This window comes from Prionailurus bengalensis, chromosome B4 (genome assembly GCF_016509475.1).
Source record: "Prionailurus bengalensis isolate Pbe53 chromosome B4, Fcat_Pben_1.1_paternal_pri, whole genome shotgun sequence".
In the NCBI taxonomy this organism is placed as follows: Eukaryota; Metazoa; Chordata; class Mammalia; order Carnivora; family Felidae; genus Prionailurus; species Prionailurus bengalensis.
In genome coordinates, this window is record NC_057358.1 from 82,625,383 (window position 1) to 82,651,922 (window position 26,540).

General features: G+C 54.3%; 2 protein-coding genes across 4 annotated transcripts; one reads left to right on the plus strand and one right to left on the minus strand.

The window, feature by feature from the left end:
- SLC39A5 (solute carrier family 39 member 5) lies at positions 1-5,688 on the plus strand. The gene is made up of 12 exons (XM_043564432.1): positions 1-142; positions 817-925; positions 1,127-1,481; positions 1,994-2,177; positions 3,007-3,169; positions 3,347-3,516; positions 3,760-3,900; positions 4,284-4,380; positions 4,466-4,639; positions 4,754-4,834; positions 4,978-5,168; positions 5,425-5,688. Exons 3-12 carry the CDS (start codon positions 1,198-1,200, stop codon positions 5,566-5,568), a joined length of 1,629 nt encoding a protein of 542 aa, XP_043420367.1. The 5' UTR covers positions 1-142; positions 817-925; positions 1,127-1,197; the 3' UTR covers positions 5,569-5,688.
- Positions 5,645-23,125, minus strand: ANKRD52 (ankyrin repeat domain 52). 3 transcript variants are annotated; one of them, XM_043564429.1, is made up of 28 exons: positions 22,968-23,125; positions 22,560-22,643; positions 22,002-22,080; positions 21,723-21,793; positions 20,503-20,703; positions 19,614-19,701; positions 19,329-19,471; positions 18,815-19,027; positions 18,491-18,569; positions 18,062-18,176; positions 17,797-17,879; positions 17,573-17,690; positions 17,297-17,365; positions 16,980-17,120; positions 16,824-16,904; positions 15,501-15,612; positions 15,224-15,295; positions 14,745-14,946; positions 14,396-14,483; positions 14,202-14,319; positions 13,375-13,594; positions 13,072-13,159; positions 12,880-12,963; positions 12,626-12,771; positions 12,324-12,406; positions 12,043-12,125; positions 11,769-11,860; positions 5,645-11,331 (listed from the first exon to the last, which is right to left on the minus strand). In XM_043564429.1, the coding sequence occupies exons 1-28, from the start codon at positions 22,992-22,994 to the stop codon at positions 11,081-11,083; spliced, it is 3,231 nt and encodes a 1,076-aa protein (XP_043420364.1). In that variant the 5' UTR covers positions 22,995-23,125; the 3' UTR covers positions 5,645-11,080. The 3 variants fall into 3 exon arrangements, with proteins under 3 accessions (XP_043420364.1, XP_043420365.1, XP_043420366.1); XM_043564431.1 differs by having other exon boundaries at positions 11,177-11,331; positions 11,707-11,860; positions 22,968-23,105; XM_043564430.1 differs by lacking the exon at positions 15,224-15,295 and having other exon boundaries at positions 22,968-23,105.
- Between the last annotated feature and the right edge of the window lie 3,415 nt (positions 23,126-26,540).

A 26,540-nucleotide genomic window follows, 5' to 3' on the forward strand; every position in this document is an offset into this window, starting at 1 on the left:
CCTGCCCCTTTAAGGTAGTGTCCCTCCCCTGCCCCCTCCCTGCAGGTGACCCTTGCCCGCTTGCCTGCCTACCCCCCCACAGCTGGAGCCAAGAAGGCTGTGTCCCCCTTCTCTGGGCGTCCTTCCAGTCTCCTGCTGTCAGGTAACGCCAAAACCTCGGGCCCCCTGGACTAATTGCCCTAATCAGACTGTGCTCCCCTGATCTTAAGCCAGGTCAGACATCTGCAGGAAGCCCAGATATTTCTTTCCTCTTCCCACCAGGGCTTCCCCTTTCTTGATCATCTATTTCCAGAGCTCTGGCTCTTACTCTGCTGGGACAAGGAGTTGCTAAGAACGCTTTCCTCCCCATGCACCTGGGGTTGCCACTTATCTGCCTCTTCGCCTCTTTTCCAGCTAAGGGACACCCGAATCCCACTTTCCCGGGGATTGTGGGGATGGAGGTTGGAGATGGAGGAAGCCCAGTACCAGATATAAGGTGTGGAGGGTGGGGGTGAGAGTATATGCAGGGAAAGGTTAAAATGGTACAACTGGCTTAGTGGGGTGAGTTATTTAGAAGAAAAGGCCAGGCTCAGGGTTTCCTCAGCCATGTGGCTTTTCCAGGGGCAGAGGGTGGCCCCTCCCTACTCAGGGGCCCCCAGCCAAGACTGACCTTTGACCCCCACCCCAGAGACCAGTGAACCATTAACTCCTCTCTGATGTGAACCTTCCCATACTGGCCCCTCCCCTCCCTGACCCCGCCCCAAGGCAGGTGGGCTGGGAGGGGGGCGGCGTTTGTCCATCCCAGCCCTCTATCTGACGTGGCCTCCGTTCCACCAGGGCACCTGGAGGCTGAGCCCCACTCCCCTCCCTGACTCAGGAACCTCTTAGGGTCCACAATAAGGCCTGACCGGGACCTGAGGTGACGACTCTCACACTGCCAATGAGGGTGAGGCCCTGTGGATTGAAGGGGGACAGAGAGGTGAGGCAGGGTTGAGGGGCGGAGTTTGGAGGACAGGATGAGAAGTCAGCTCTGGATCAGGTGAGGGAAGCATTCTGGGTCAAGGAAGGTGTTCTAGAAACTGGAAAACAGAAGGCCTGAGCTGGACAGCAGAGCAGAAGCCCAGGCCCTTTCTCCTTGTTCTTCCAGGGCACAGTCCTCAGGATGTTCCAAGGGGAATAGAAGCCAGAACCAGAGCCTCTAACCCATTGCCCCCAATAATGGGGCCCCCAGTGAGTCATCTGCTGGCTGGCCTGTGTGTGTGGGTGGCCTTGGCCTTGGCAGGGGGCTCAGCCCCCAACCTGGGCCCTGCTGAGCAGGAGCAGAACCATTACTTGGCCCAGCTGTTTGGCCTGTACGGGGAGAACGGGACACTGACAGCCGGGGGCCTAGCACGGCTTCTCCACAGCCTGGGGCTAGGCCGAGTTCAGGGACTTCGCCTAGGACACCATGGACCTCCGGTTGGTCGGGCTATACCCCCAGTTGGAGACAATTCCACATACAGGTACTACTAACCCTTCCTTCCCTTACCCCAAAATGCCACATGCCCACCTCTTCTCAGTGCTTGGATCAGTCTCCAGTTGCCAACCTCTAGCTTCCTAAAGTCAGATTTCTGGAATTACAAATGTTTCAAAATCTGACTCCTAGTATTCCTTCAAGGCCCCCTTTGCCTCTACTGCTTTCTAATTCTCTACTCTTCCAGATCCCCGGACCCTCCAATTCTTTGCTCTTAGTCCCAGTGCTCAATGTCTCCAGGTTGACTCGGCTCCCAATTTATAGCATTTTGGCTGCTCTCCCCCCAGCCCCATTTCTCTTACCCTCACACCCCTCATTCCTAGACTCTCCTATAAATTGACAATTCTCAGATCCTTCTAGAATTGACATTCCACGATTTCTGGGTCCCAGGAACTCAAGCTAGTGGCTGGTCTTCCCTTTCCCCCTAAGCACCCTAGGAACCTCAAGGGGAGTTTCTTAAAGAACATGAGTAAGTCTGGCTTGCTATCCCCTCTGCTCCAGATCACAGGACCCTGAGCTGAGTGTGGATGTCTGGGCTGGGCTGCCTCTGGGTCCCTCAGAGTGGGGTGACCCAGAGGAGCCAAAGGCCCCAGCATCGCCCCGTGGGCCAGCCCCCTCTGGCCTGGACCTCTTTCACAGACTTCTGCTGCTGGACCATTCATTGGCTGACCATCTGAATGAGGATGTGAGTCTGTTGATCTCCAGGGTGGGGGTTGGGGGGAGAAGGACTACGGGATTTAGACGGCCTGAAATTGTTTAAAGAGTAATTTAATACAGTTAGTTAAAAAAAAACAAAAACCCAATCCAGATGTGATCTTAGGGTATGTTATTCCAAGAGTGAAATACGCTTCTTCTGGGCTCAGCGCACATGAACCCACACCCAAGTCTCCAAGGACAGGTTTAGGGGCCACACTTGGTGGCAAAGCAGAGAATCCAGAGAAATAGCTGAGGGTAGGATCTGGGGCTGGCTATCTGGAGAGGAAACCTGCAGGGAGTAGATGGCTGTCTTCAGCCAGAAAGGCAGTGAACGTGTTCCATGTACACCAGAGGGCAGCCAAAGCTAACTGTGAAGCAGGCCTGGTGAGGGTGGGCACCCCATCACAGGAAGCACTCAAGCCAAGCCTGGATGAACATGTAACAGGGCTGTTGCGAGGAAGTTGGATGGCATTTCAGATTCTTTCCCTTCTAAGATTCTGCCATGGAGTGCTCTAGTTGTCCAACCAACTCCATCACCAAATCGTTGAAATCATCAGGAGCTTGGGAGGGAGAGAGATGGTGGCAATGTTTACTAGCACCCAACCTGCACTGAATTGAATATTTGCACTGGATTGAATATCCACTAATAATTAACACACACTGATCCTGTGGAGCCACCCCAGTCCCTGATGCACCTGCCAGCATAAGCAAAGGGGATCCTGGAGAGACCCAAGAATCCATACAATGGAAGGACAGGCATTAAAGATCACAGTTCTCAGCAATGCCCCAATATATGACCTCTAACTCAACTCCCTTAGTGTCTGAATGGCTCCCAGCTGCTGGTCAACTTTGGCCTGAGCCCTGCTGCTCCTCTGACCCCTCGTCAGTTTGCTCTGCTGTGTCCAGCCCTGCTTTATCAGATTGACAGCCGTGTCTGCATCCAGGCCCCAACCCCAACCCCCTCAGGGGATCTTCTGTCTGGTCAGTGGGTGAGAGTGGGTGGCAGGGTGCCTTGAACCCTGGCAGGGAGTGGGCCCCTGGCCAAGCAAGATGGGTTTGTCGGGGTCCTGCCTCCCTTTGCAGTGTATCTCTGCCCTGCATTTCTTCTGAGGCCCTCCTTTCAACCCTAGCCTAACTTCAGTCCCTGATTCTCCCCAGCCTTGGTTCATAGCGCCCTGGCAGTCCTGCTGCTCAGCCTCCCTGCTCCCCTCTCCCTGCTGCTGCTGCGGCTCCTGGGACCTCGTCTATTACGGCCCCTGCTGGGTTTCCTGGGGGCCCTGGCCGTGGGCACTCTTTGTGGGGATGCACTGCTACACCTGCTGCCACATGTACGTGAAGCCCCTTCCTTGCTCCCTGCCCCGTGATGGGCAGCCTCCACGTACCCAAGGTGTTCCCAGTCACAGGACATCCCCTCCTCATTCCTGTCAGATCCCACGCGCCACTCCCCAACCTCAGCTTCAGCCCATAGCTGCCTTCTAGTAGCGAGTGAAGGCTTGCCACGTCCCACACAGGAGGGGGATGTTGTCGGGTGCGGGGGCTTCTGGGGTCTGCCCTGACCCCCTCTCTGTCAGGCACAAGGAGGGCAGCATGCTGGACCTAACGGACAACCAGAGGAGGACCTGGGACCAGGACTGTCGGTACTCGGAGGTCTCTTCCTGCTCTTTGTGCTGGAGAACGTGCTAGGGCTTTTGCGGCACAGAGGGCTCAGGCCAGTGAGTGATACCCTTTTCTCCTCCTCCTGCCAAAACTAGAGTCCTGGCCAAGAACTGGCCACGCAAGCCAGGAGGTGAGGGTGTGGGGTGTGTTCCTGGTGCGCTGATGTTTTCCTGAGTGTGCAGTCCTGACAACTAACAGAGAGTGGGTAGGGGGCTCCTTAGCATAGACCTGGGACTCCTGGCCAAGCGGCCTCCTCTCCCAAGTTCAAGTCAACAAGAAACAAGGAGTGCCAACCTGGGAAGAGAGCGGAAAAGCCAAAAAATATCTCCAAGTGCCAGAGGTGAACCCAGGTGTTCACTTTCCCAGCTGGTAGCCAGGCCTCTCCTTAGCCCCTGGCTCTGTTGCCTCCTCCACCAGGAGGGATACCCTCCCATTTCAGAGATGCTGCAGGAGAAAAAGACAGGATTTCAGAGCACCAGCCCTGGACCTGGAGGATGGCAGTGGGATGGCCCTTCAGCCCCTGCAGGCAGCTCCAGGTAACCAGAAGAGAAAATGAAGAGTAGGCTCCCAGCTCCCGGTTCTCACTTGCAGCCACTGGCACTGTTCTTGTCCTTCCTGCAGAGCCAGAGGCTCAGGGCTGCCATGGGGAGCAGGACAGCCAGCCCCCACCAGCCCCAGCTCCTACTGGGCACCAAGGCCACAGTCACGGGCACCAGGGTGGCGGTGATGCCAATATAACGTGGATGGTCCTCCTGGGAGACGGTCTGCACAACCTCACTGATGGGCTGGCCATAGGTGTGATGGGAGGAGAGGGCTACCAGAAGTGGGGGAGGGAAGGGAATGCAGGCCCCTGTGCCCCTGGGGAGAGCTTTCTCCCAGGCTGACGACCTCCAATCCTGCCAACCCCAGGTGCTGCCTTCTCCGATGGCTTCTCCAGTGGCCTCAGCACCACCCTAGCAGTCTTCTGCCATGAGCTACCCCATGAACTGGGTAGGAATGGCAGAAGTGGGGTGGGGTGGACTCTAGAAAGGAGAGGCCTCCAAGGGGTGGAATTTAGGAGGCTGGCAGGTGATAGGGGTGAGGGACGGCCCTGGCTTATTATTCCCTCCCACCCTGTCGTCTCTTCCTCACAGGTGACTTTGCGATGCTGCTCCGAGCAGGGCTGCCCTTTCGGAGGCTGCTGCTGCTGAGTTTGGTGTCTGGAGCCCTGGGACTAGGGGGTGCAGCCCTGGGGGTGGGGCTCAGTTTGGGCCCTCTCCCTCTCACTTCCTGGGTGTTTGGGGTCACTGCTGGGGTCTTCCTCTATGTGGCCCTTGTGGACATGGTGAGAGGTGTGGGGTAGTGCAGGGAAAGCAAGGGAGGCAGGGAGGTGGGTTCAGCGGAGGAGGACATATGGGTCCTTCCGCCTCCACCACCGGCTACCTGGAAAGGTACTGGACCCAGGCTGGGTGGAGTCTGAGAAACAAGGGCCTGGAAGAGTTCAGAGGGGTTGCCAGTACTTTCTGACGCCTCCTTCTCATGCTTGACGTGGGGTGGTGCAGAGACAATGCCAGGATCCTGATGCTCTTTTTTTCTTTCAGCTACCAGCCCTGCTTCGGCCTCCCGAGCCCCTCCCTACGCTCCATGTGCTACTGCAGGGGTTGGGGCTGCTGCTGGGGGGCAGCCTCATGCTCACCATAGCCATGCTGGAGGAGCAGCTATGGCCCCTGGTCTCTGATGGCTGATGGGGGCCAGTGGAAAGGCGCCAGGTTGCCCTTCCTTCCCCCCAACCACAGGAATGGAGGCGGGACACAGGGCCAGTAGGAGCAATAGGATTTTAATAAACAGAACCCATCCCAAAGCCATGACTACGACAGTTGTACTTGCACCAAAACAGCATAGAAAACCAGGATGTGGTGGGAGGAGGGCTCAAAGCAGGTCGGGGGAGGACATGAGCAGGGGCCTGGAGGGTGCAAGGTGCATCAATCTGCAGGGAGCGCATTGTGCTTTAGCCCAGGGAGGAGGGGTAGGGTGGGGCAAATGCACCGCCAGGTCCCCACATTTTCCTGCTGCCCTCAGCACCCTGGGGATACAGGCATCTGGGCGGATCTGCCCTTTATTGCTGCCCACCAGCATTAAACACCCCTGACCCCAACGCTAGCACCACAGGTGGATCCGGGGCAGGGAAAAGGGCAAGAACGGGAAAATTGCTTAGAGAAAGATTCAACTAGAATCCAGTGAATTGTGCTCAGTTCTCTTTACTTCCTACAACCGAGTACATGGGTCACAGGGTGGAGGGTGCAACAGGACATGAAACATGCCCCTCAGTGCCCCCAACACACCCCTGCACACAGGATGGTGGTGTCTGCAGCATCACAGGTCATGCAGGGCACAGGGAAGGGGAGGTTCACACACACATAGACGCCCACAGCGGGTACCAGACAGAGAACACCCCTGAATATACACAGCTGTACACAGGGAACCCCCAGGTCCCCAACCCAACCCTCTCCCCTGTCTTGCCGTCCCCCAGGCAGGAGGAACTGTATTGCTTTGAGAGAGCCACCCTGGGGGCCGCTCTGCCAGGCACCCTCCCCTCCCCCCCCCCCCACCCCCATTTTGGCACATCTGCAAGACACACGGCAGCGAGAGTAGGCACCCTCCCTCCCAGGTTTCTGTGGCTTGGAGTTGAGGAAGGGGGTAGGAGACTTTGTCCTCCATCTTTCCCCTAGCCCTTCCCAAACCCCTAGCGAACCCACTCCAGCCAGAACCCACCCCCACCCCCAAAACACACACATACAAAGCTGAGCTATCCAGGAATACAGGGGAACAAGGAGATTGTCCGGGACAGGAGTGGAGGCAGTCGGGGGAGAAAGGACTGGAAGCAGAGACCCCACCCTGGTGTGGGGGTAAGACTGGCACAACAGCTACTTTAGTGCAATTGGAGAGGGTGCCCAGAGTGAGGGATGGAGATGGGAGGGGAAGGCTCTCCCCGATTTCCCTGGGGGCAAAGCCAGGCTCCCCAGGGAAAGGGCCTAGCAGGAGTAAGTGAGGGCCAAGGGCAGATGCTCTCGTCACCCGCCACCCTCTGCCCTCCCAAATGCAGTGACAGTGTCCCCCTCACACCTAAGTGGGCAACAGCAGCCTCGGAGTCAGTACCTTCAAGTAATTCATAGAGCAGACCCTCCCCACCCCAGCTTCCTCCCATCTCTGGGATTTGGTCGCTTCTCTAGGGTTGGGTCGGGAGGAGGGAGTCCCCAAGTCAGGCCCTTCCCTCTCCACCTCCCTCTTCCCAGATCACTGGGCTTGGTCCTCAAAGATTCCTTGCCTCCGCCCTTGGCCAACCTGGGTCAAGGCCACGGAGGGCTGGAGCCACCACGATTAGAGGGGAAGGGGCTGCTTTGCTCCTTATCCCTCCTTCTTAAAAGGTAGGGTTCAAACTAGGCGGGATGGGGCCCCATACTGGTTTGCCCCAGGAGGAGGGCTTCTGGGCTAGGGTCTGTAAGGCTATTTTCCTTTGCGGTGGGAAGGGGAGGTGGGGATGAACACGGGGTGTGGGGAGAGGGGGAGAAACGGTGGAGAGGGAAGGAGGAAGGGGCCTCCCTGCTGGAGCGTAGTCACTGGAGTCATTCCGACGAAGAAACACTCATGTGCACAAGATACAGAGTGTGCCTGTTCCCAGCCCCTCCAGCCAGGCCCCAGCCTCACCTCTCAGGGTCCCTTCCAAGACCCGAGAGGTTTGGGGGATACAGCTGTAGAACCGTTCACTCTGGCCCCACGCCCCCCACCCCACCCCCAGCCCCTTCTCCCCTTCTAAGGTCCAGGGAGTAAGAAGGTGCTCGGGTGGGCAGACAGCGGTGGAAACAGTATTGAGTTTTCCTTTGGTTACATATTGAAGGCAAAGGTGAGCTGGACTTACAGTCAAAACGGATAGGGATGAGGAAGGAAGAGGGGCCATGCCGGGGTTGGAGAGGGAGGTAGACCCTCCTCAGCCCCTCCACCCCAAGGAACACATGTCTAAGTGGGGTGGCAGTCCCTCAGTCTCATCTCTCCCACCCCCCACAGCACCAAACAGAAGGAGAAGCCCCCTCCCCCAGGGGCTGCTCCCCACCCCAACCTGGGCTGTACATTCAGTGGTTTTCAGCAGTCCTATGGCTCAGGGGGCCACAGTGGGGGAGGTGGCCCATCAGTCTCAGTTGGACAGTGGCAGTGACCCGGGTTTGTTGGCCCATCCTGGGACCCACAGTTTGTGCCATTTGTTTTTCTGAAGGATAGTACACAACCCTACCAAAGCCACCGCCCAATCAGAAACATCTCCCCAAAATCAGAAACTAAAAACTGGCTCTTATCTCGCCCTCTGATTCACACACCTGTTTCCCTGTCTCCTATGTAGCCCTCGCTCTGTCTCCTTTGCTGGGACCTGGGGCTGCTCCCAGGGTCCTCACTTAAAATAGGCCTTTTCTCAAAAGTGCTTATTACTTGAAGCAAGTGCTTTAGAGCTGCGGTGGGGAGAGGGGGAGGGGAGAGGGAGGGCAAAGGGAAAGAGGTGTTTCCTCCCCACCCTACCCCCTTAAGATTGGGGGGCATTCTGCCTGTTTTACTTCTCCACACCCGTTTAAGTCAAAGAGGTTTAAAAAAAAAAATCTTAACATTAAAATAAATATGCAGTCGCCATGAGAATGGTCAAAACGCTTCAAAAAACACTAGAGGCTGGGGAGCCCAGGGTGGGGTGTGGGATTTCCTTTGGCATAAGGAGAGGAGGCTGCTCATCCTCCACGCCTCCTCATAGCCACATGAGGAGAGGCAGAGGACTCCCCACAACCTGCCCCAGCACTGCTGACCGTGTGCTCAAGGGGCAGCAGGGGGACAGGCAGCCACCAGAAATCTCATCTAGCAAAACAATGGGGCTCCTGACAAATACTCAGAATTTTCCTGTCATCGCCAAACATTGATAAAGGAGAACACGACTGATACCCCAAGAGTCTTCTCTGGAGAATCCATCTCTCTGCTCCCCCTGCCACCCCCCCCCCCCCCGTCACCTAATTCCCAGCACCAAAATGAGAGGGAGGGGGTGGAATGGGAAGATTTCAGGAGAGACAGTTAAAGTTAGGGGCAAGCTTTGCAGAACCAGCGGGGGGGGGGGGGGGGGGGGGGGGCTGCAGCCCTTAAGAGAGGTCACATTGATTGTCGTATAGGGGAGGGCAGGGTATGAAGGGAGGTGGGCAAGAGGGGCATCGCAAGGCCCTTTGGCTTTGAAAACAAAAATAAAAACTAAAAGCTGCACAATCCTTCTTACCAATAATGGTCATTTGGAAGCTTTGAAATGGTTTAGGAACTGAGGGTTAGGGGAAGCAAGACACAGACAGAGGGGATAAAAAGAGACCATGACAAAAAAAAAGCCAAAAAACAAACAAACAAACAAACAAACAAAAACCAAAAAGGACTTGGACAAACACCCCAGGCTTCAGGGAACCAGCATGAGGTATGGTTAAGGGTATCTGTTAGCGAGGCAGGGGTCCCTGGGATACCCCCTCCCCCCTCAGCCCACCCTTGGCAAGGGTGGCAAGACTTGCAGGAAAAACAACTGAAAAGTGGGTGAGGTTGTGAACAAAGCAAGCGTGAGGGGGTGTAGGAGGGGAGGAGACTGAGGAATCCCCCGGAGGAGACCCTGTACTGTGTAAACAAAGCCTGTCCAGTTCTCAGGGGACAATACTGATGGCAGCCAAACTGGGCAAGGATGCACTGTGGGGGTGGAGGGGGCATGACCTCTATTCAAGTTCTGTGTCTTGGCCCCTGGCTGAGGTATTGAGTGTGAGGAAGGGAACACTGGGCTATGGGAGCGGGTCCAACTGTCCAGGAGGCTTAGCTGGGAGATGGATGGACAGGGCGTTTGAAGGGACCAGGGCCAAATTCAATGCTACATTTAGAGAGAAAACTGCCCCCTCCTCACTCTGGCCCAGTTTGGCTTTTGGGGTGCGACTTTTAGGAATCTTCTCAGTGCAGCCCCTAGCTCAATCCCATGTTTCCCCGCTGCTGGGAGGGCAGGGACCAAGCCTCAGTGTGTATTCGTCACTACCTAGATCAGAGCTTCATCCTCACACCAGAGGGGAAGCCTGGGTCCCGAGTAGCCACGGTCCCTAGTCTGCCCTGCCCCTCCCACCATCTTTGGCTTCAGATCAGGAGTGACTGGGGGCGGTGGGTACTCTTGGACATAACGGAAGGTGGGGGTACAGAGGAACTATGGGTTTGGGGGGCACAGGAGGAAGAATATTGTCCTTCCCTCCCCACACATGCAAACACATGCCTGAAACACACAGGACATTCTAGGGCTGTGGTCTTGAAATGGGCAGGAAATTAATTTGTTTCTTCCCCTAAAGGATAAAATGCTTACTTAAAAATTCATGACAAGCCTCAAAGTTAAGGGAGAGGGGAGCCAGGGAGGGAATGGCCACAGGCTCTGCCCTCCCAAAAGAAGTTAAAAGAAAGAAGCAAGGTTAAAGTGCGTGGTTAGGGGACCAGGCCAGGAGTGGAAGGGAATCAGGGAGGAGCAGGCTGTGGGGGCAGAACCAGCCCTTGATTTGCATATGAGGAGCCAGGGGAGAGTGCAGGATTGGGGCCCAGGTACAGTAGTTGCTGCTTCAAGTGTTTTGCATTTGAACTTTAGGGGTGATGGGGTACAGAAGTGGGGGAAAAGCTCCAGGCCCCAGTGCTAAATACCCTCCCCCCTCATCCACTAGCTGCCCCTGAAGGGGGAGGGGGACACCCCCAGAGTGCTCACACAGTACCAGAAATTAAGGCTTCTCACTGCTGCGGGGATGGAGGGGCCAGCCGAGCAGGGAGGCAGTGATGGGTATGGAAGAAGAGGAGGGATCTGCCTGGCAGTAGGGGCAGGGGCGGGGGGACACAAAGAGGAGAAACAGAGGAAAGGGTGGGGGGAGTTGGCAGCAGAAAGGGGGAACTGAGAGATGGGGTAAAAGAGAGGGTAGCCAGGCATTTAGCAATCATTTGGGGACACTTGGCAGAAGGGGTTGCCCTGGGGGTGCCAAGGGCCTGGGGTGCTCCCTGTTGGTCCCAGACCCTTGCCAGGCCAGGATGGTGTGGCAAAGGGGTGAGCAGCTGCTCCCCAGTGCATTTTTCCCCCCTCTGTCCCCCCCCACCCAGTCGTGTTCTCCTTTAAAGTGCCCTAAATGTATAGACTTTTTCTAAATAAATAGAATAAGATATCAAGCCACCGGCAGGGGGAGGGACACTGATGGGGGGCTACTCCGAATAGCAGCCGTCTAACCCAATGGCGCCGTGCCGCTCCTGACTGTAGGGGCAGGAGGCCCCATGGGGCAGGGCGCCGCAGCCACCCACCGTCTTGGCTGCTGCGATGCCGCAGTTCTTGAGCAGGCTGAAGCTGAAAGGACTGACGGCGTCCTTGGGTGGGAAAGGCTTCATGGTGGAGAGGATCAAGGCCAGGCAGTCTGCCACATCTTTGTTGGGGGCGCAGGCCAGCGCTGGGGTGTGACCTGCAGGGTGGAGGGGGAAAATTGAGGCACAGGGTCCTGTACCCCTGGGGCCCCATCCACCCTCTGCCAAGCCCTGAACTCTCATCTGTGGAGGGTAGCCAAGGTGGGCAAGAGCCCAGCACAACCAGAATTCAAGGGCTACGAGGGCCCAGGGGCACCAACAGGCAGACTGTCAAAGCGTGGGGTAAAGGGTGGAGTGCGGGGGACAGAAGTCTGGGAGACTGAGGTGTGTGGAAGGTCTTTCTGAGGACCCTGCTGGCTCCACCTAGTTCCGTCAGATTCCCCTCAGAAATGCTAGCGTATTGGTATTGGGTCCCTGCTCTGAAGAGTTCCCCTGGGAAAAAAACCCAGTTTATAGCAAAGTTAAGAAGTCACCTCCTGAAGAATGTCCCTGACCCCAAACCCAGGAGAGGCGGGGGGCTCTGGACCCCACCCACCTTCTTCATCCACAGCCAGCACTGTGGCCCCACGACTTAGCAGGGCCTGCACCACAGAAGCTAGACCATTCCGGGCAGCAATGTGGAGTGGCCTTGGAAGAAAGGAAAAAAAGAACGAGAAATCAGTGAGATCCAAGCTGCCTTTTCACACCCAGCCAGAGTAGCAAGACTGCTGAACAGATACTGTGAGCTCTAGAGAGCCCCCAGAATGCATGTGGCTCTTTCTTACCCATCTGCCTCCCCTAGCCAGGCTCCCCCTTCCCCGGAAACTCACATTTGCAGCGCACTGTTGGTAGCATTGATAAGGCCAAGGTCTTGGGTTTCTGCCAGGATCATGAGGGCACATTTCTCATGGCCCTGAGGAAGAAGAACAGAGATGGAGTGGAGGCAGACAGGCTATAGAGCAGGAGTTGGGAAGGGTTCAGGGGACAAAAAGCTATACAGGCTGGACAATCCTGATTGCCACTCCAGTCCTCTCTCCAACTGGGCAGACCCACCCCCTTCATCAAGCCCACTCCCTTACGTGGCCCTCACCACCACCAATCCAGGCCACACCTTGCTACAAGCCAAGTGGAGGGCAGTGTTCTTGTTCTCATCCAGCACAGTAAGGTCTGCCTTCCCTCGATACAGCAGAAATTCTGCAAGAGAAAGGGGGCAAAGGAGTGATGCCTTCCCTGCAGAGCAGCAGCCCTCATGGCTCCCGGCCCTCCCATCTGCATATGCTTTGCATCCCATCTGGAGAGGAGGGAAATAACCAAATACATGACTCCTGTTTCCTGAGCCCCACAGGCAGGGCTGCCCCATCTCGCAGAAACCCAAGGGGGAGCTCCTCCCTTCCACACGTGGCCCCTACACACCCACAGCAGCGGTCTGGCCGTTCTCGGCCGCCGTCATGAGCGCAGTGCGGCCAGTGTGGTCAGTGGCGTTCACCTCGGCTTGATGCTGCAGTAGCATCCGGAGCCCAGATACATTGTCCGCGAAGGCAGCGGCGTGAAGAGGGGTCCTGCAGTGTGCGGGTCAGGGCAGAATGAGAACAGAGGGCTCATTCGCCTGAGCAGAAAAAGGAGGCCAGAGGTGACCGGGGCTTCTCCCTAAGCCTTGTACCACTCACCGTCCTTTGGCATCTCGGCTGTTCACAATCTTGGCACCCAGAGCTCCCAGCAGCATCTCTGTGGTGCTGTCCTGGTTATTAATTCTGGGGGGGAAAGGAAGGGTCAACAGGAAGGACAAGAAAAACGGAACGCCTGTCCTAAGCCCAGGTCACAGAACCTCAAGTGGGGCTGAGGCACAGGAAGGGACTTACACTGCACAGTGCAAAGGAGTGAAGGGGTTTCCCTCCAGGTATGAAAACGGGCTGTGTTCAAGTAACAACTCCAGACAATCTTCATGTCCTGAGCAGGAGAAAGGAAGAGCCGTGGGGGTGGAGAGAGATGACAACAAGGTTTCCAACATCTGTCCTGTGCCATCTCTGGACACTCCATTCCACTTCCAGATCAAGATTAACCCACGTCCCTCCCTCAATCCACGGGTCTGTGGTCTCTGTTCTGGTCTGTCCTCCCCCATATCGCACCCCTGTTCTTATGCTGCCAGGGCCCCAGGCCCGCACCAGTGTAGGAGGCCCAGTGCATGGGCGAGTATCCACTGTAGTCCACGCCAGCATCCAGGGGGTCTGTGGAAAGGGCGGCCTGCAACAGCGTCCGCAGCACTGCAGTGTGGCCGCAGGCTGAGGCCAGATGGATGGGGGTGCGGCCCTTGAAGTCTCGGCACAGCACAAATGCATCGTGGTCCAGCAGGGCAGCCAGGCAGTCCTCACAGCCAGTCACTGCCTGTGGATGACATGATGGTGTGAGGGAGGGTGAAGGGCCACTCCCTTTCAAACAGCCAGTCACTGGAGCTGGCCCAGGCATAAGAACCACTTCCAGGGCTCCGATCGTTATTTTCACAGCAACCACTCTAAATGTTAGGACTCCTTCCTTCCTCCATTCTCTCTATGCCAACAGACAACCAGAATGGCAAGAGTGAATTCGGGCACTCTGGAGTAGTGGGGGGACAAACTGCAAGGTAACTGCAATTGACTAAGGGATCAAAGAGTCCCCTGGGATGAAGAGGAGATGGCTTTGGGACAGGTGATCACAGAGAAGGACTGGGACAGTGGCATCATTATCCAGTGGGCCAGGACCAGAGTCTGGGTATCCTGGAGCAGAGTGTGAGTAGTGAGCATGTGGCTGTATGAGATTACAAAGCAAGGGAATCAGAGAGATCAGCTATACATGTCAGGTACTCATCCTGGAGCAAATGTAGTAAGACCCAATAAGACCCTGGGCACAAAATCCTGGCCCACCTGCTAGGCAATCTGCTGTCCTACTTCTGATGGGTCCTGTGCTCCCATGTCCAGGCCTGTCTGTGAGCAGCCCCACCCAGGAGGTCACTCACCCCACGGTGGAGGGCGGTGCGGCCCCGGAGGTCAGCAGCATCAGCTGTGGATCCTTTCTCTAGCAGCAGATGGACACAATCCACGTGGCCATTCATGATGGCCAGCATCAGTGGGGTTCTACAGAGGGGGTGGGAGACAGATGAGGGCCAGCAGGGACAGGAAAACCCGCATCCTACCCCTGGCCCACACTCACTGTCCATAGGCATCCATGACATCAGTGATGTCGGCGCGTTCCCCACTGTCGATCAGCAAGTGCAGGGAGTCAGTGTGGCCAGAGGCAGCTAAGAGAAAAGGCCTGTGTCAGGGCATGGTCAAGGGGAAGGAGGCAGCCAGGTCAAGCATTAAGGACTCCAGGGTGGAGATCATGGAAGGACCTGGGGCAGGCTGAAGTCTTGGGGGATAGGAAGCCACGAATCAGGACTTGAAGTTCTCCTCACCCTGCTCCACTCCCAACCCCAATCCCATTCGGGAGGGATCTGGGACCAGTCTCCAAGGCCTGGTGTGGCAAGGGGAGGTACCAGCAGCCTTAAGGGGGTACTAACCAGCAGCGTGCAGGGGTGTCCACTTGCGTTTGCGCTCCTTGATGAGAGCAGAGGCGCCGTGGGCCGTAAGCACCTCCACACACTCAGTAGAGCCTCGCTCAGTGGCCAGGAAGAGCGCGGTCCGGCCCTTGTGGTCCCTTACATCCAGATTCACCAGCGTCTCAGCCAGTGTCTTCAGGGCTTCACAGTGACCGTTGTAGGCCTGGAGGGGAGCAGGCAACCAATGGAAACAGCTTGGGACACTGCCCTCACTCTGCTCTTGGGCCCCCTGGGGAAACTCCAGGCAGCAGTCCTCCCCATGAGCTCCCTGGGTCCCTCAGACTCTTCACCTACACTACACCCAACCCTGGGCACTGCCTGCCTGCCACGTCCCCCCAAGAAAGCAGAAGCCAGGATAGATTCACAAAGGCTTGCACCTGTTTGTGGACCAAAGGGCAGGCAGGGACAAGGAAGGCAAGAGGAAAAGACCTGGGACTCACAGCTAAGTGCAAAGGGCTAACTGGAATGGTGCTCTCCACATCCTCCAGGCAGTTAAAGGACATTTCTAAGAGCTGCAACGGACAGAAGAGTAGGCGCTGAGGTTCTCAAACTCCCAAAATGTTATCCCCTGTCCCCTACCCACAGTAATGCCCTACACCCCTGGACCTAGAGACCGTATCTGAGTCAACCACCCCTCGGTTTCAGAATTCACAGACACAAAGGTGACTATGAGCCCTGCCCCTGCTTCCTCTCCTCCAGGCCAGATCCCACACGTACCAGTTCGAGGTTCTGTCTGTTGCCGTAGGCGGCTGCATAGTGCACAGCTGTGTAGCCCTGCCTGTCCCGCAGGGAGGGGTCTGCACCGTTATCCAGTAAGAACTCCAGACAGCTGGGGGGCAGGGGTAGACTGTGAGGCAGGGACAGGCCCAGCTGGTGAGGGCCCAGGTGCGGGCAAAGCAGAGGAGAGGTGCAAGGGAGCTCCTCCAGGCCTAGCTGGCCAACACCCATCCACTGCTCTAGGAAGGCTAACTCCTGCCTGTTCGACCCTTCCACTTGAGACCCACCACTTCCTTCACATCAGCTCTGAACTACTCTGGCTCCAATGCCTTTCTTTATCCTTGGAACGCTCTCCTAGAGAACCTAGAGCATAATTATGTTATCAACCTGCCAATCGACACTTCCCCCTACCTCCAGACATGCTGACCCCTTGCCTTGAATGCCTTCTCCTTCCAGCCCATCTGAAGAAGAAGTCCTACTCATTCAAACTCGGTCCCAGCATCCTCTCCTCTGTGAGGCCTTCCCTAACCTTCCCAGTGAGGTGCCTCTTCCTCTGTACTCCCTTGGTACCCTTCTCATAGCGTAGTACGACTAGCAGTAATAATAATCTGGTATTTAGCACTTACTATGTGTCAAGCACTATTCTAAGCACTTCATGTGTATGAAATCATTTAATCCTCATAATGACCCCACAAGGCAGCTACTACTCTTATTCCTTATGATGGTTAAGGAAACAGAGGCACAGAGAGGTTAAGTTGTCAAAGCTTGGATTTTCTTGGATTGTAAGTATCCTTTTTTTAAAAAAAAGTTTTATTTCACGACACTTTTAGATTTATAGACAAACTGTGAACATAGGACACAGTCCCCATTTACTCTGCATCATCTTCTCTATCATTAACATTCTACATTAGAAAGCGTAAGTGCCCTTTCATTTATCTTTCCCAACAGATCATTAGCTTTCAAAGGCAGAAATTTGGGGTAATTTGTCTTTTATCCTTAGCATCTAGCACAGTACTTGGTACCTAATAAGTAAATCCTCACTTAAATCTTGTGGAATAAATAAAAGGCTTTGTGCGTTAAGTTTTTCTGATTGTCTCAAGAAGACCATCCGTTCCCTGAGGGAAGGAACTGTGTCTCATACTTTTGTTTTCACCCACAATGCTTAGTCCAGGATTAAGCTCAGATCGCTCCCAACACACTGCTGGCTGGCCAACAGCAAGCAGCAGAAATGAGGTGGCAGGACGGGGAGTGGATGGGAGAATCACGGGACCAGAGCTGGCACTGCTGGGAAAGTACATCCCAGGGGTCTTCTCGGCTACTCACAAGAAGGCCTCCTTCCTGCGGGACTCCTTCAGTGGCTCGTCCTCTTCAGCATCGTGGCTGGACGATGAGTGGGGTTCCGCTCTGGAGGACAGAGAGTGAAGTCAGGGAGGCTCACGGAGGTGAACAGGGCTGAGAAGGCCAAAGTGAGAGTCTCACCTCCTGTAGGTGTCAGAGGCGGCAGCGTAGTGGAGGGGAGAACAGCCTTTACAGTCAGCCTCGTTGACACCCGCCCCAGCAGTCACCAGTGTGACTGCACACTGGTAGCTGCCATTGGCGGCTGCATAGTGCAGTGGGGTCCTGAGGAGAAAAGAATGAATAAAAGAATCAAGGGCAGACCCAAATGCAACCACACAAGCAGCCTAAAGCTGCTCTGCAATACTCTCCTCACTTAATCTCCAAGTTGCTACCACTCCCTCCACCATTTATCTCTCTTTTAGGACACTCCCCGTGCCTACTGCTGCATATCGACACACCTTCCAAATTTGTCTCTCCTCCTCAAGTCAGCTCCACTGCTCAACAGCAAATTAAGACATTCAACATTCCTAAAAGGAAGAAGGATGAGGGTTAAGAGAACGAGAGCCTCAAAAGAGGAGCCACAGGCACAGGGAGGGGCTAAGGAAGGATGGCACTGGACAGCCCTTTCTGCTGTGATTGCTCTCACTGTGACAGGCAGAGAGACCTGGGCAGCAGAGAAGGGTCCAGACCCTTGCCCAGATCTCTTCTTAGCACCTGGAAGTGAGAGAACGTACCCTCCAGAAGCAGCAGCATGAAGACAGGTGCGGCCAAGGTTGTCAGGTGTATTGATGTCAAACCCAGCTGAAAGCACATGCTCGTTGCTGAGTGAAGATACAATGCTGTACAGCTGACCTGCAGGGCGAGAACAGCACAGATCCCATCTGAGGGCACTGAACAGAGTGGGAAAAGGCCTCTACTCACCCACCCGTACCCAACCCCCCAACCAGTCAGCACATACCTGAGGAAAGAAGCTTACGACAACAGTCAGAGAATCCAAAGAGAACAGCTAAATGCAGAGGGAACATGTCGTGAATGCCGCGCCTGGAGAGAAGTTGAGGGACTCAGTCCTTAAGTCAAGGAGGGACCAGTTACAGACTTCTTTTCTGTGGCCCCCCACCAGCCTAGGAGACAGTGAGGTTCCACAAGCTTCCCTTTTGCAAGCTTCTTTGTGCCTCCACGTTTGATGTGAGCAGACACTACAGATCTAAGGGGCCCTGACTCACCGGGCGGTATCCGCGCCATTGGTCATGAGGGTGCTGATGAGTAGCTCGTGTCCGTAGCGAGCAGCCACGTGCAGTGGCGTGTTCCCAAATTTGTCAGCACAATCAATCTCGCTGCCTGTGAGGGGATGCACACACACAAACTCAGGCAGACCTGAGGCTCCAGACCACTCATACCAGTCAGCTACCACACAAGTGCTCATTATGTGCCACATCCCAAGCTAAGCATTCCACATGTGTTATCTTGTCTGTAAGCCTCAGGGGATGGGGCATGCAGACCTGGGCCATTTCTACAGGTGCCTTGCTCAGAGCTCTCAGTGCCGATCCTGACTGGAAGATATGGGAGGTAGACTAAGGAAAGAAAAGGGTTTCTAGGGATGAGTTCTCTGGGGGAGGGAGGAGAAGGGAGCACAAAGTCTCCCAAGTCCATACCATTCTGGATGAGGATCTGGGAGCGGGTGAAACGACCATGGATGGCAGCCATGTGCAGAGGACTTTTCCCTTCCTTGCTCTGTGAAAACATGGCAATTTTTTTTTCAGTGCAAAGCACAGGGAATACCCTATTCCCCCCTTTGAAAGGACACATCTCTGAGGACGGAGTGGTCATATGGACATCTGCTCAGCCCACACTCTCCTGGGTCCCTGACAAGGTCTGATCAACCCAGGAGGCAAGTGGACAATTCCCCAGACTTATGCAGAGGGGAAGATATGGTCAGGACCTCCAGAGCTAGGTTGCAGCCTCATCCCTTCAGGCACCTGGTAATTGACATCAGCCCCGTTATTGACCAACAGCTCCAAGCAGAGAGCGCCATTGGTAGAGACTGCAGCCACATGCAGCGGCGTGAAGCCCTTGTCATTCGGCTGGTTGACATTGGCTCCTGCATTCACCAGCTCAATAGCCACAGCATCCTGGCCCAGGTAGCAGGCGATGTGCAAAGCTGTGTTTCCAAAAGCATTGGGCTCATCGATCTGGATTTTCAGGGGTACAAGTAAAGGGATAGGGAGGTATCAGTTTAAACAAAGTGGAAGCTGGCATAGATAACCTAGAAAATCCCAGAATCCCAACAACTGCCTGAGATACCTCGTGTTCCTAACTCGATAGACTGAGGGCACTATTACTTACGGTAAGCATTATTCACCATATCTCACCATATCCTGCCCACCTCCCAAAACCACTCCAACAATCCCAGCACCCTCATGTCTCCATACACAGACTCTGACCTCCAACTCCATGCCCTTAGTGCCCAGCCCCAGTGCTCAGCACCCTGACCTCAGCCCCCATCCGGAGCAGGTACTTCACCACTTCAATCTGGCCACTGGCAGCAGCTGTGTGGAGAAGCCCATAGCCCTTGCGGTCCTTGCAGCTGAGGTCCGCTCCCCGTGCCACCAGCAGTTTCAGGACCTCCAGATGCCCTAGGAAGAGAGAAGAAGCTCTCAAGGGGGTGGAGGGTGAGCTAAGACCCTGGGCGTCTCTCTCCAAAGGCTGCAATCCCCATCCCTACCTTGGGAAATCCTAAATGTCAAATTCCTACTCTTCCCATGAACCCTTTCTCACCTAGAAAAGCTGCCCAGTGCAGAGGCTGCCGCTCCTTTTTATCACAAACATTCAGGCTGGCTCCCTTGTTCAGGAGCAGGTTCACCGTCTGTATCAGAATATGAAACACACCTGTTCATGCTCTCAGTGTACCTAAGGGCAGGTACCTAAGCCAGGTTCATGCTTTCAATGTACCTAAGGGCAGAAGCCTCAGCTCCTGAAAAGGCTGAGGCACCCAAATGTCTTTGTTCTTGAACAGAACAATCTGGAGAACTAGAGGGAACAGAGAAAGCAGAGACTAAGAAGGAAATCCCAGAGAGATTTGGAAGTTTGAGGGAAACTCAAGGGAGTGTTTTCATTTGATTTGGTGGTGGTTCTTTTTTTTTAATGTGTATTTATTTAGTTTGAGAGTGAGAAAAAGAGAGAGAGTGCACATGCACAAGCAGGGGAGGGACAGAGAGAGAATCCCAAGCAGGCTCCATGCTGTCAGCGCAGAGCCCAATGTGGCCAGAGCCCATAGTCACAAGCCGTAAGATCATGACCTGAGCTGAAATCAAGGGTTGAATGCTTAACCAACTGAGCCACTTGGGCACCCCATGAGCTGGTGGTTCTTAAATTCTTTTGAATAATCTTCAAAAACATTTTGAAAGATGTGGACACTCGCTTCAGAAAAAGGCATGTATGCAAACATTTTCCATGCAACTTCAGAGTTTATCACCCTCTTGAAGACCAAGTCAAGAATTTCAATCTAACCCGACCATTCGTTTGGTGCTTGAGCCCAAGTGTTTATATGTCATCCAGGCTGCTTTTCCTCAGACCTGATGACCCAGAAGCAGAGGAAGATGAGTGGGAAGGGAAGCAAAGACAAAGGGAAGGCACTAGACCAGGCACAGATTAGAGCGGTCCTCACCTCTAGATGCCCACTATGCACTGCATGATGCAGGGCACTGCGCCCGCTCCTGTCAGCCACATTGAGGCTGCTCAACAGGGGTGCCAGAGCCTCAGCACACTTCGTGGCCCGGTTGGCGGCAGCCACATGCAATGGTGTCTGCCACAGCTTGTCCCGGGCATTCACATCTGCTGAATGTGCCAGCAGCAATCCCAGCACCTTCTGTTAAGGAGCAGGGGATAAGAAAGAAAATACAGGGGGAGCAGGAGGTAAAACAATAGTGGAGGGAAGAATAGGTCAGCCTGGCACATGTGGCCCCATCCCCCCAGCACAGAGTGTCTTCTCATTTTTCCAACATACGTAGCCTCTCAATACCTACTTCCCATCTTCTGGATCTTTCTAGAACTTAAAATTTTCCCTACCTTGCTGAGGAAAAAATACCCCTTCCTTTTCCTCAAGTCACCTGGTATCACTCCCCAACTCAGACCCTGATCAACCATATAGCTACTACCAAGCAAATCCACAAAAGTAGAGGATGCCAATCCTTCATTATTTCTAGGAAAAATACACACTTCTGCCTTAATGCCCCGAATACCCTCCTTCAGTCCTTCCATAGGCACCAAAATCATTTCCGTTACCTCAGTAAGTGAACAGATACTGGTTCCTCTCCAAAACCCAGGCTAAAATGTCCCTCCTAATCACAACACACCCTATTCCTGTTGGCCTTAGTCCCTCCCCCTGGTGGATGGAGCCAGGGAAGTGACCATCAAACCAAGAGGGAGGTCTCCTTTTCCTCCTGCTCTTCAAGGTTGATGGACCCAATTGATGAGGCAAGTTTGACCCCTGTGCTGTCAACTTTGATGCTGCTTGAGAGGCAGGAAGGCAACATATCACTACCCCCATCCCTCCATCACAAGGTAAGAAATCTCACTGCCCAGAGGGGGATCAGACTCCAAGGTGGCCCCCCAGGGAAGGATGAGTCACTCAGGCCTGGCAGCAGGGCCCCCTGCAGTCTGCCAGCCCAGTGTTAAGCTCTCCCCTGACGTCACATCAGCTGGCAACATTCAGCCCCCCCTTACCAGCCAGTTCTAGGGGTAGGAGGGAGGGGCCAAGGTCTAGTATCCTGACCTAGGGGTAGATCAGCTTGTAGGGCAGAGAGCTGAGGCTCTCCAATCCTTAACTTCCACCTTTAACCAACTCATCCTCTTTTGGAAGGGTGAAAGGACATAAGATGCCGATACCTCATTTCGGGAAGCAGCAGCACGATGAAGAGGGGTCAGCCACAGTGTGTCCTTAGCATTGACATTAGCACCTATGGGGATATAATTTCCTCTTTTGGTGGGAGGTAGAGAGCAAGTGGGGAAGGAAGCCAGTAATCAGGCCAGGGGATATGGATAGAGATGAAGCCTCTCCCAGACCAAACACCAGAGAACAATTCTTAGATACAAAAAAAAAAAAAAAAAATCTCTTTCCTCAGGTCCCCTCCCTATGTGCCACACCTTCCAGCTCCCCACTTTCACCTGACATCAGTAGCAACTGGAGGATGGGGACATCGCCTACGTAGGCAGCAGCATGCAATGGGGTCCGCCTCTCTTGGTCCTGGGAAGGCAGAAAAGAGCAGTGGCTGTGACGCTGAACTATCACAGACCCCAGCCCCGGTCTTAGAGCTCCAGGCCTTTCCCCACCTCTTCCCATAGGTTCGACAGCCTCCTAAATCCCAATCCTAAATTAAAACAAGAACCTAGGGAGGGCAGAGTCAGAGTCAGAGAGTCAGAAGTCAAGGGGTCAGGGCCAGGGGGCTGTGAGCAGTCTCCTTCTTCCAGGAGGGGTGGGGGCGCTGCAAACACTGATGGTTCAGGAGAGAACACCGTTTCTGGGCATCTTTAGCTTCACTGGTCTATGCTTCAAGCCTGACCTGTTCTCCATCTCCAAATGTAGAGCAGGCGCCCATCCCAGGGTAGAAAGTGCTGCGGCCTCATCCTAGCCAAGGAGCCACGGAGCCGCCCCACTGTTTGGGAGGGGTCCAGAACACCAGGGCCCAGATTACTGGCTCATCATTCTCCCTGATCCCAACTCACCAGTACATTGATGTTCTCCTTCTGCGAGAGGAGGGAACGCACTTCCTCCACATCTCGGCTAAAGATGGCCTGGACCAGGGGCGGCTGCAGGGAGAACCAGCGTTCAAAGAGCGGGCCGGAGCGGAACTAGGAGTGGGGGGCTGGGGTGGGGGGACACCTGGTTTGATGAGGGGCGTCGCTGGAGGGGCTCCGCTCGGGGGTCCTGGCTGCAGGGGACTCCCGCGGTGTGTTGGCCAGTCGCCAGGCCCCCAAGGACACCGGCTTGGTTGAGGGGAGCACGGCGTGGGGCGGGGCGGGAGCCGCGGGAGCCCCGGGCTCGGGCCCAGCCTAGGCCGCACATCCCCGGGCTCGCGTGGCGGCTGCGCCGGGCTCAGGAAGGAGGAAGCGGGCAAGGACAGGAGGGCTGACCTGGTCCGTGATGCTGAGGATCCCCATGGCCCGGCCCGGGCTCCGTCCGCATCGAGCTCCCGGCGGCGGCGGCGGCGGCTCCACCGGGGACACGGGGCGGCCCAGGCGGCGGCTGCGGCGGCGGCTGCGGGGAGAGCGCGGCCCCGCCTACCGGGGGGCGGGCGAGCGGGAGCCCGCAGCGCTCCCTGGCGGCCGTCCCGGGCCGGGCCGCGGGGCTCTTGCCGCGCAGACGGCTCTCGGCCTGGCGCCCTCCGCCCCGCCCTGGCGCCGGGAACGTCCCCGGCACCCCCGACTTCGCGCTCTGGTTCCCTGGCTCCCCAAGCCGCCGTGGTGTGCTCTCTGCTCCAGTCTGGAGGCCCAGGAGTTTTTCTCACAAGACCCTACCGGCAACTCGAGCCTTGGCCCTGCGGTGCCTCCCACCACAATGCCTCCGCCGGAGCTAACTCCTCCCGTCAGCGATTACATGCCCCCGAACCCCCCCCCCCCCATAGACTTGGGGAAACAGGGGCGTGGAGATCTGGGGATTATATATGGCAATAGCCCCAGAGAGAAGAAAGACTCGTATCTCTACTGGCAGTGACATGAGTTGGGGAGAGAGGAAGTAGCAAAAGTGCTCAAACTGCCGAGAGAAATCTCAAAACGGACCCTCCAGCTGCAGAAAATCCCCCACAAAGAAGCTGGGACAGCCGGCAGCTGAAGAAGGCCTCCAAAGCCAACAGAAGAAGCACTTTTCGAATTCCCAATTACTCCATTGCCAGGTTAAGGTGGTAGGCCGGCTACACTTTGAAAGGCTCTATGGCTTCTCCCCAGAAAAGGGTGGGGGTGTGCTTCCCTTCCTGTATTGGAGAGGCCAGAGAACAGCCAATCAGGCAAGATCTGGATGGAGGTCCTCCCAACCCAGAAAAGGAAAAGAGGAAAGAAAAGTGATGTTGAAAAATTGGTGCCATTTAGAAAAGGTGATCCAGAGTCTTGTTCAGAGCTCAGCAACTCAATATGTTCTAAGAGGGAATACATTTAGGAAGAAGTGTAGCAAGCTGGCCCCCTGTCAAGACAGAGATATAAAAACCCTCCTTTGCTCTCTAACAGTCTATGCCCTTCATTGCCTTTGGTGTCTTGATTCCCAACAGAAAGATACACAAGACATTGATACCAGTGCTTTTTCCTGGAAAGAGAAACTGGGGAACAGGGAATGAGGAATGAGGGGGAAAACTACCTATTACTATACACCTTTAATAATTTAACTTTTTAGGGATGCCTGAGTGTCTCAGTCAGTTGAACCTCAGACTTTAGCCGAGGTCATGATCTCACGGTTAGTGAGTTTGAGCCCCACATGAGTTCCAGCCCCCTATAGGGCTCTGTGCTGACAGCTCCAGCCTGGAGCCTGCTTCAGATTTTGTGTCTCCCTCTCTCTCTGCTCTTCCCCTGCTCACGTTCTCTCTCAATAAATAAAGATTAAAAAAATTTTTTTTAATAAAAATAAAATAGGGGCGCCTGGGTGGCTCGGTTGAGCGTCTGACTTCAGCTCAGGTCATGATCTCACAGCTCGTGAGTTTGAACCCCAAGTCGGGCTCTGTGCTGACAGCTCAGAGCCTGGAGCCTGCTTCGGATTCTGTCTCCCTCTCTCTCTGCCCCTAACCCACTTGCATTCTGTCTCTGTCACTGTCTCTGTCAAAAATAAATAAACATTGGGGCGCCTGGGTGGCGCAGTCGGTTGAGCGTCCGACTCCAGCCAGGTCACGATCTCGCGGTCCGTGAGTTCGAGCCCCGCGTCGGGCTCTGGGCTGATGGCTCGGAGCCTGGAGCCTGTTTCCGATTCTGTGTGTCCCTCTCTCTCTGCCCCTCCCCCGTTCATGCTCTGTCTCTCTCTGTCCCAAAAATAAATAAACGTTAAAAAAAAAAAAACATTAAATTTTTTTAAATAAAATAAATTAACTTTTTAATTATTTGAGAGAGAGAGAGCACGAGCAAGGGAGGGGCAGAGAGAGAGGGACAGAGAGAATCCCAAGCAGCTTCTGTGCTGTCAGTATAGAGCCTGACGCAGGGCTCAAACTCATGAGCCCTGGGATCATAACCTGAGCTGAAATCAAGAGTTGGACACTTCACTGACTGAGCCATCCAGGTGCCCCTAATTTTTTTAACTTTTACCATATTGAAAATAAAATTTACAATATTACTTAAAACTTACCTCTTCCAGGAAGTATTCCCCAGTTAACAGGTTCTTTCTCTTTTGTTGGGCTTCCTTAACATTTACATATTTAATTTACACTGTAGAAGTCAGGTTTAAACTGCACATCTTTGTTGCTCATTTCACCTTTTACCTTTGACATACAAGTGTCCAACATTTCAGAATAGATTTTAAACTCCTTCTTAGCCAAAGCCAACACAGGACTGTATATTGCTTTGGGTTTGTTTGGTTTTCTATAAAAAAGATTTGAAGCTCTCTAAAGGCAAGGGTATACATTATTCTTTGTAGCTCTAACAGAGCAGGAACAGGCACTTAACATTTTTTAAAAAGTTTATTTATTTATTTTGAGAGAGAGAGAGAGTGAGCAGGGAAGTTGCAGAGAGCGAGGGAGAGAGAATCCCAAGCAGACCCTCTGCACTGTCAGCACAGAGCCCTATGCAGGGCTTGATCTCACAGACTGTGAGATCATGACCTGAGCTGAAATCAAGAGTCAGATGCTTAACTGACTGAGCCTCCCAGGCACTCCTAGGCACTTGACCTTTGATGAGGAGGAGAAAGATGAGGCTGAAGCAATAGAAACTGAAAGTAGCTGGAGATCGGATGGGTATGTGTGTTGGGACATATTGACTTGACTATTAGACCCTTCCAGGAAGGGCTAAGCTAGGATATGACCCAGAGGATGGGAGGAGGGGACTATGTGGCCTCTATTGCCTGAAATAGCTCTTGGTAACCTGAGGAATTGGAGTCAGGGGTTGAGCTGGGGTCACGTGCCTGGTTCTGGCGTGCGAGTAGAGGTGAACAAGGGAGGTTGCCAGCCGGGTTCTCTGAGCAGCTGGAAGGAGGAGGAAGGGCTACAAGAGTTATTTTTAATATTATTCAGAGCAGAGAAAGAGGATTTCCCAGTAGGGAAAAAAAGGGATATGATGTAGGTAACACAGATACGTCCAAATTTCAGGGAGATACGAAGCCCTTCTATGAAGACAGTCCTGTGATCCAACTACTGAATTCACATTTGGGTAACTCTACGCAGATACCTGCCTGTTTTTAAGCCTCAGTTTTCATTCTTTTAACAAATGCTGATTGAGGACTCAACCATTGTTGAATACATAGTACAGCCCCATACTAACTGGTTTGGAAGTAAAACATAGAGGTGTCTATTTTTGTGGAACTTAGAAGAACATACATATACATATGAAACAACTAGAGAATATAGGATACACGCTATTTTACATGGCATTATGTGTTTGGAGTAATGTTCAGGGATGGGTTCAGTCAAAAGAGGGTCTTCTTAGAGGAGGTGTGTTTTGAGTTAGTACTTGAAGGAAGTTATCAATGTAGAATGACAGGGAAATGGCAGGAAATTGGTTGTTCAAGTACAAAGAATGAAC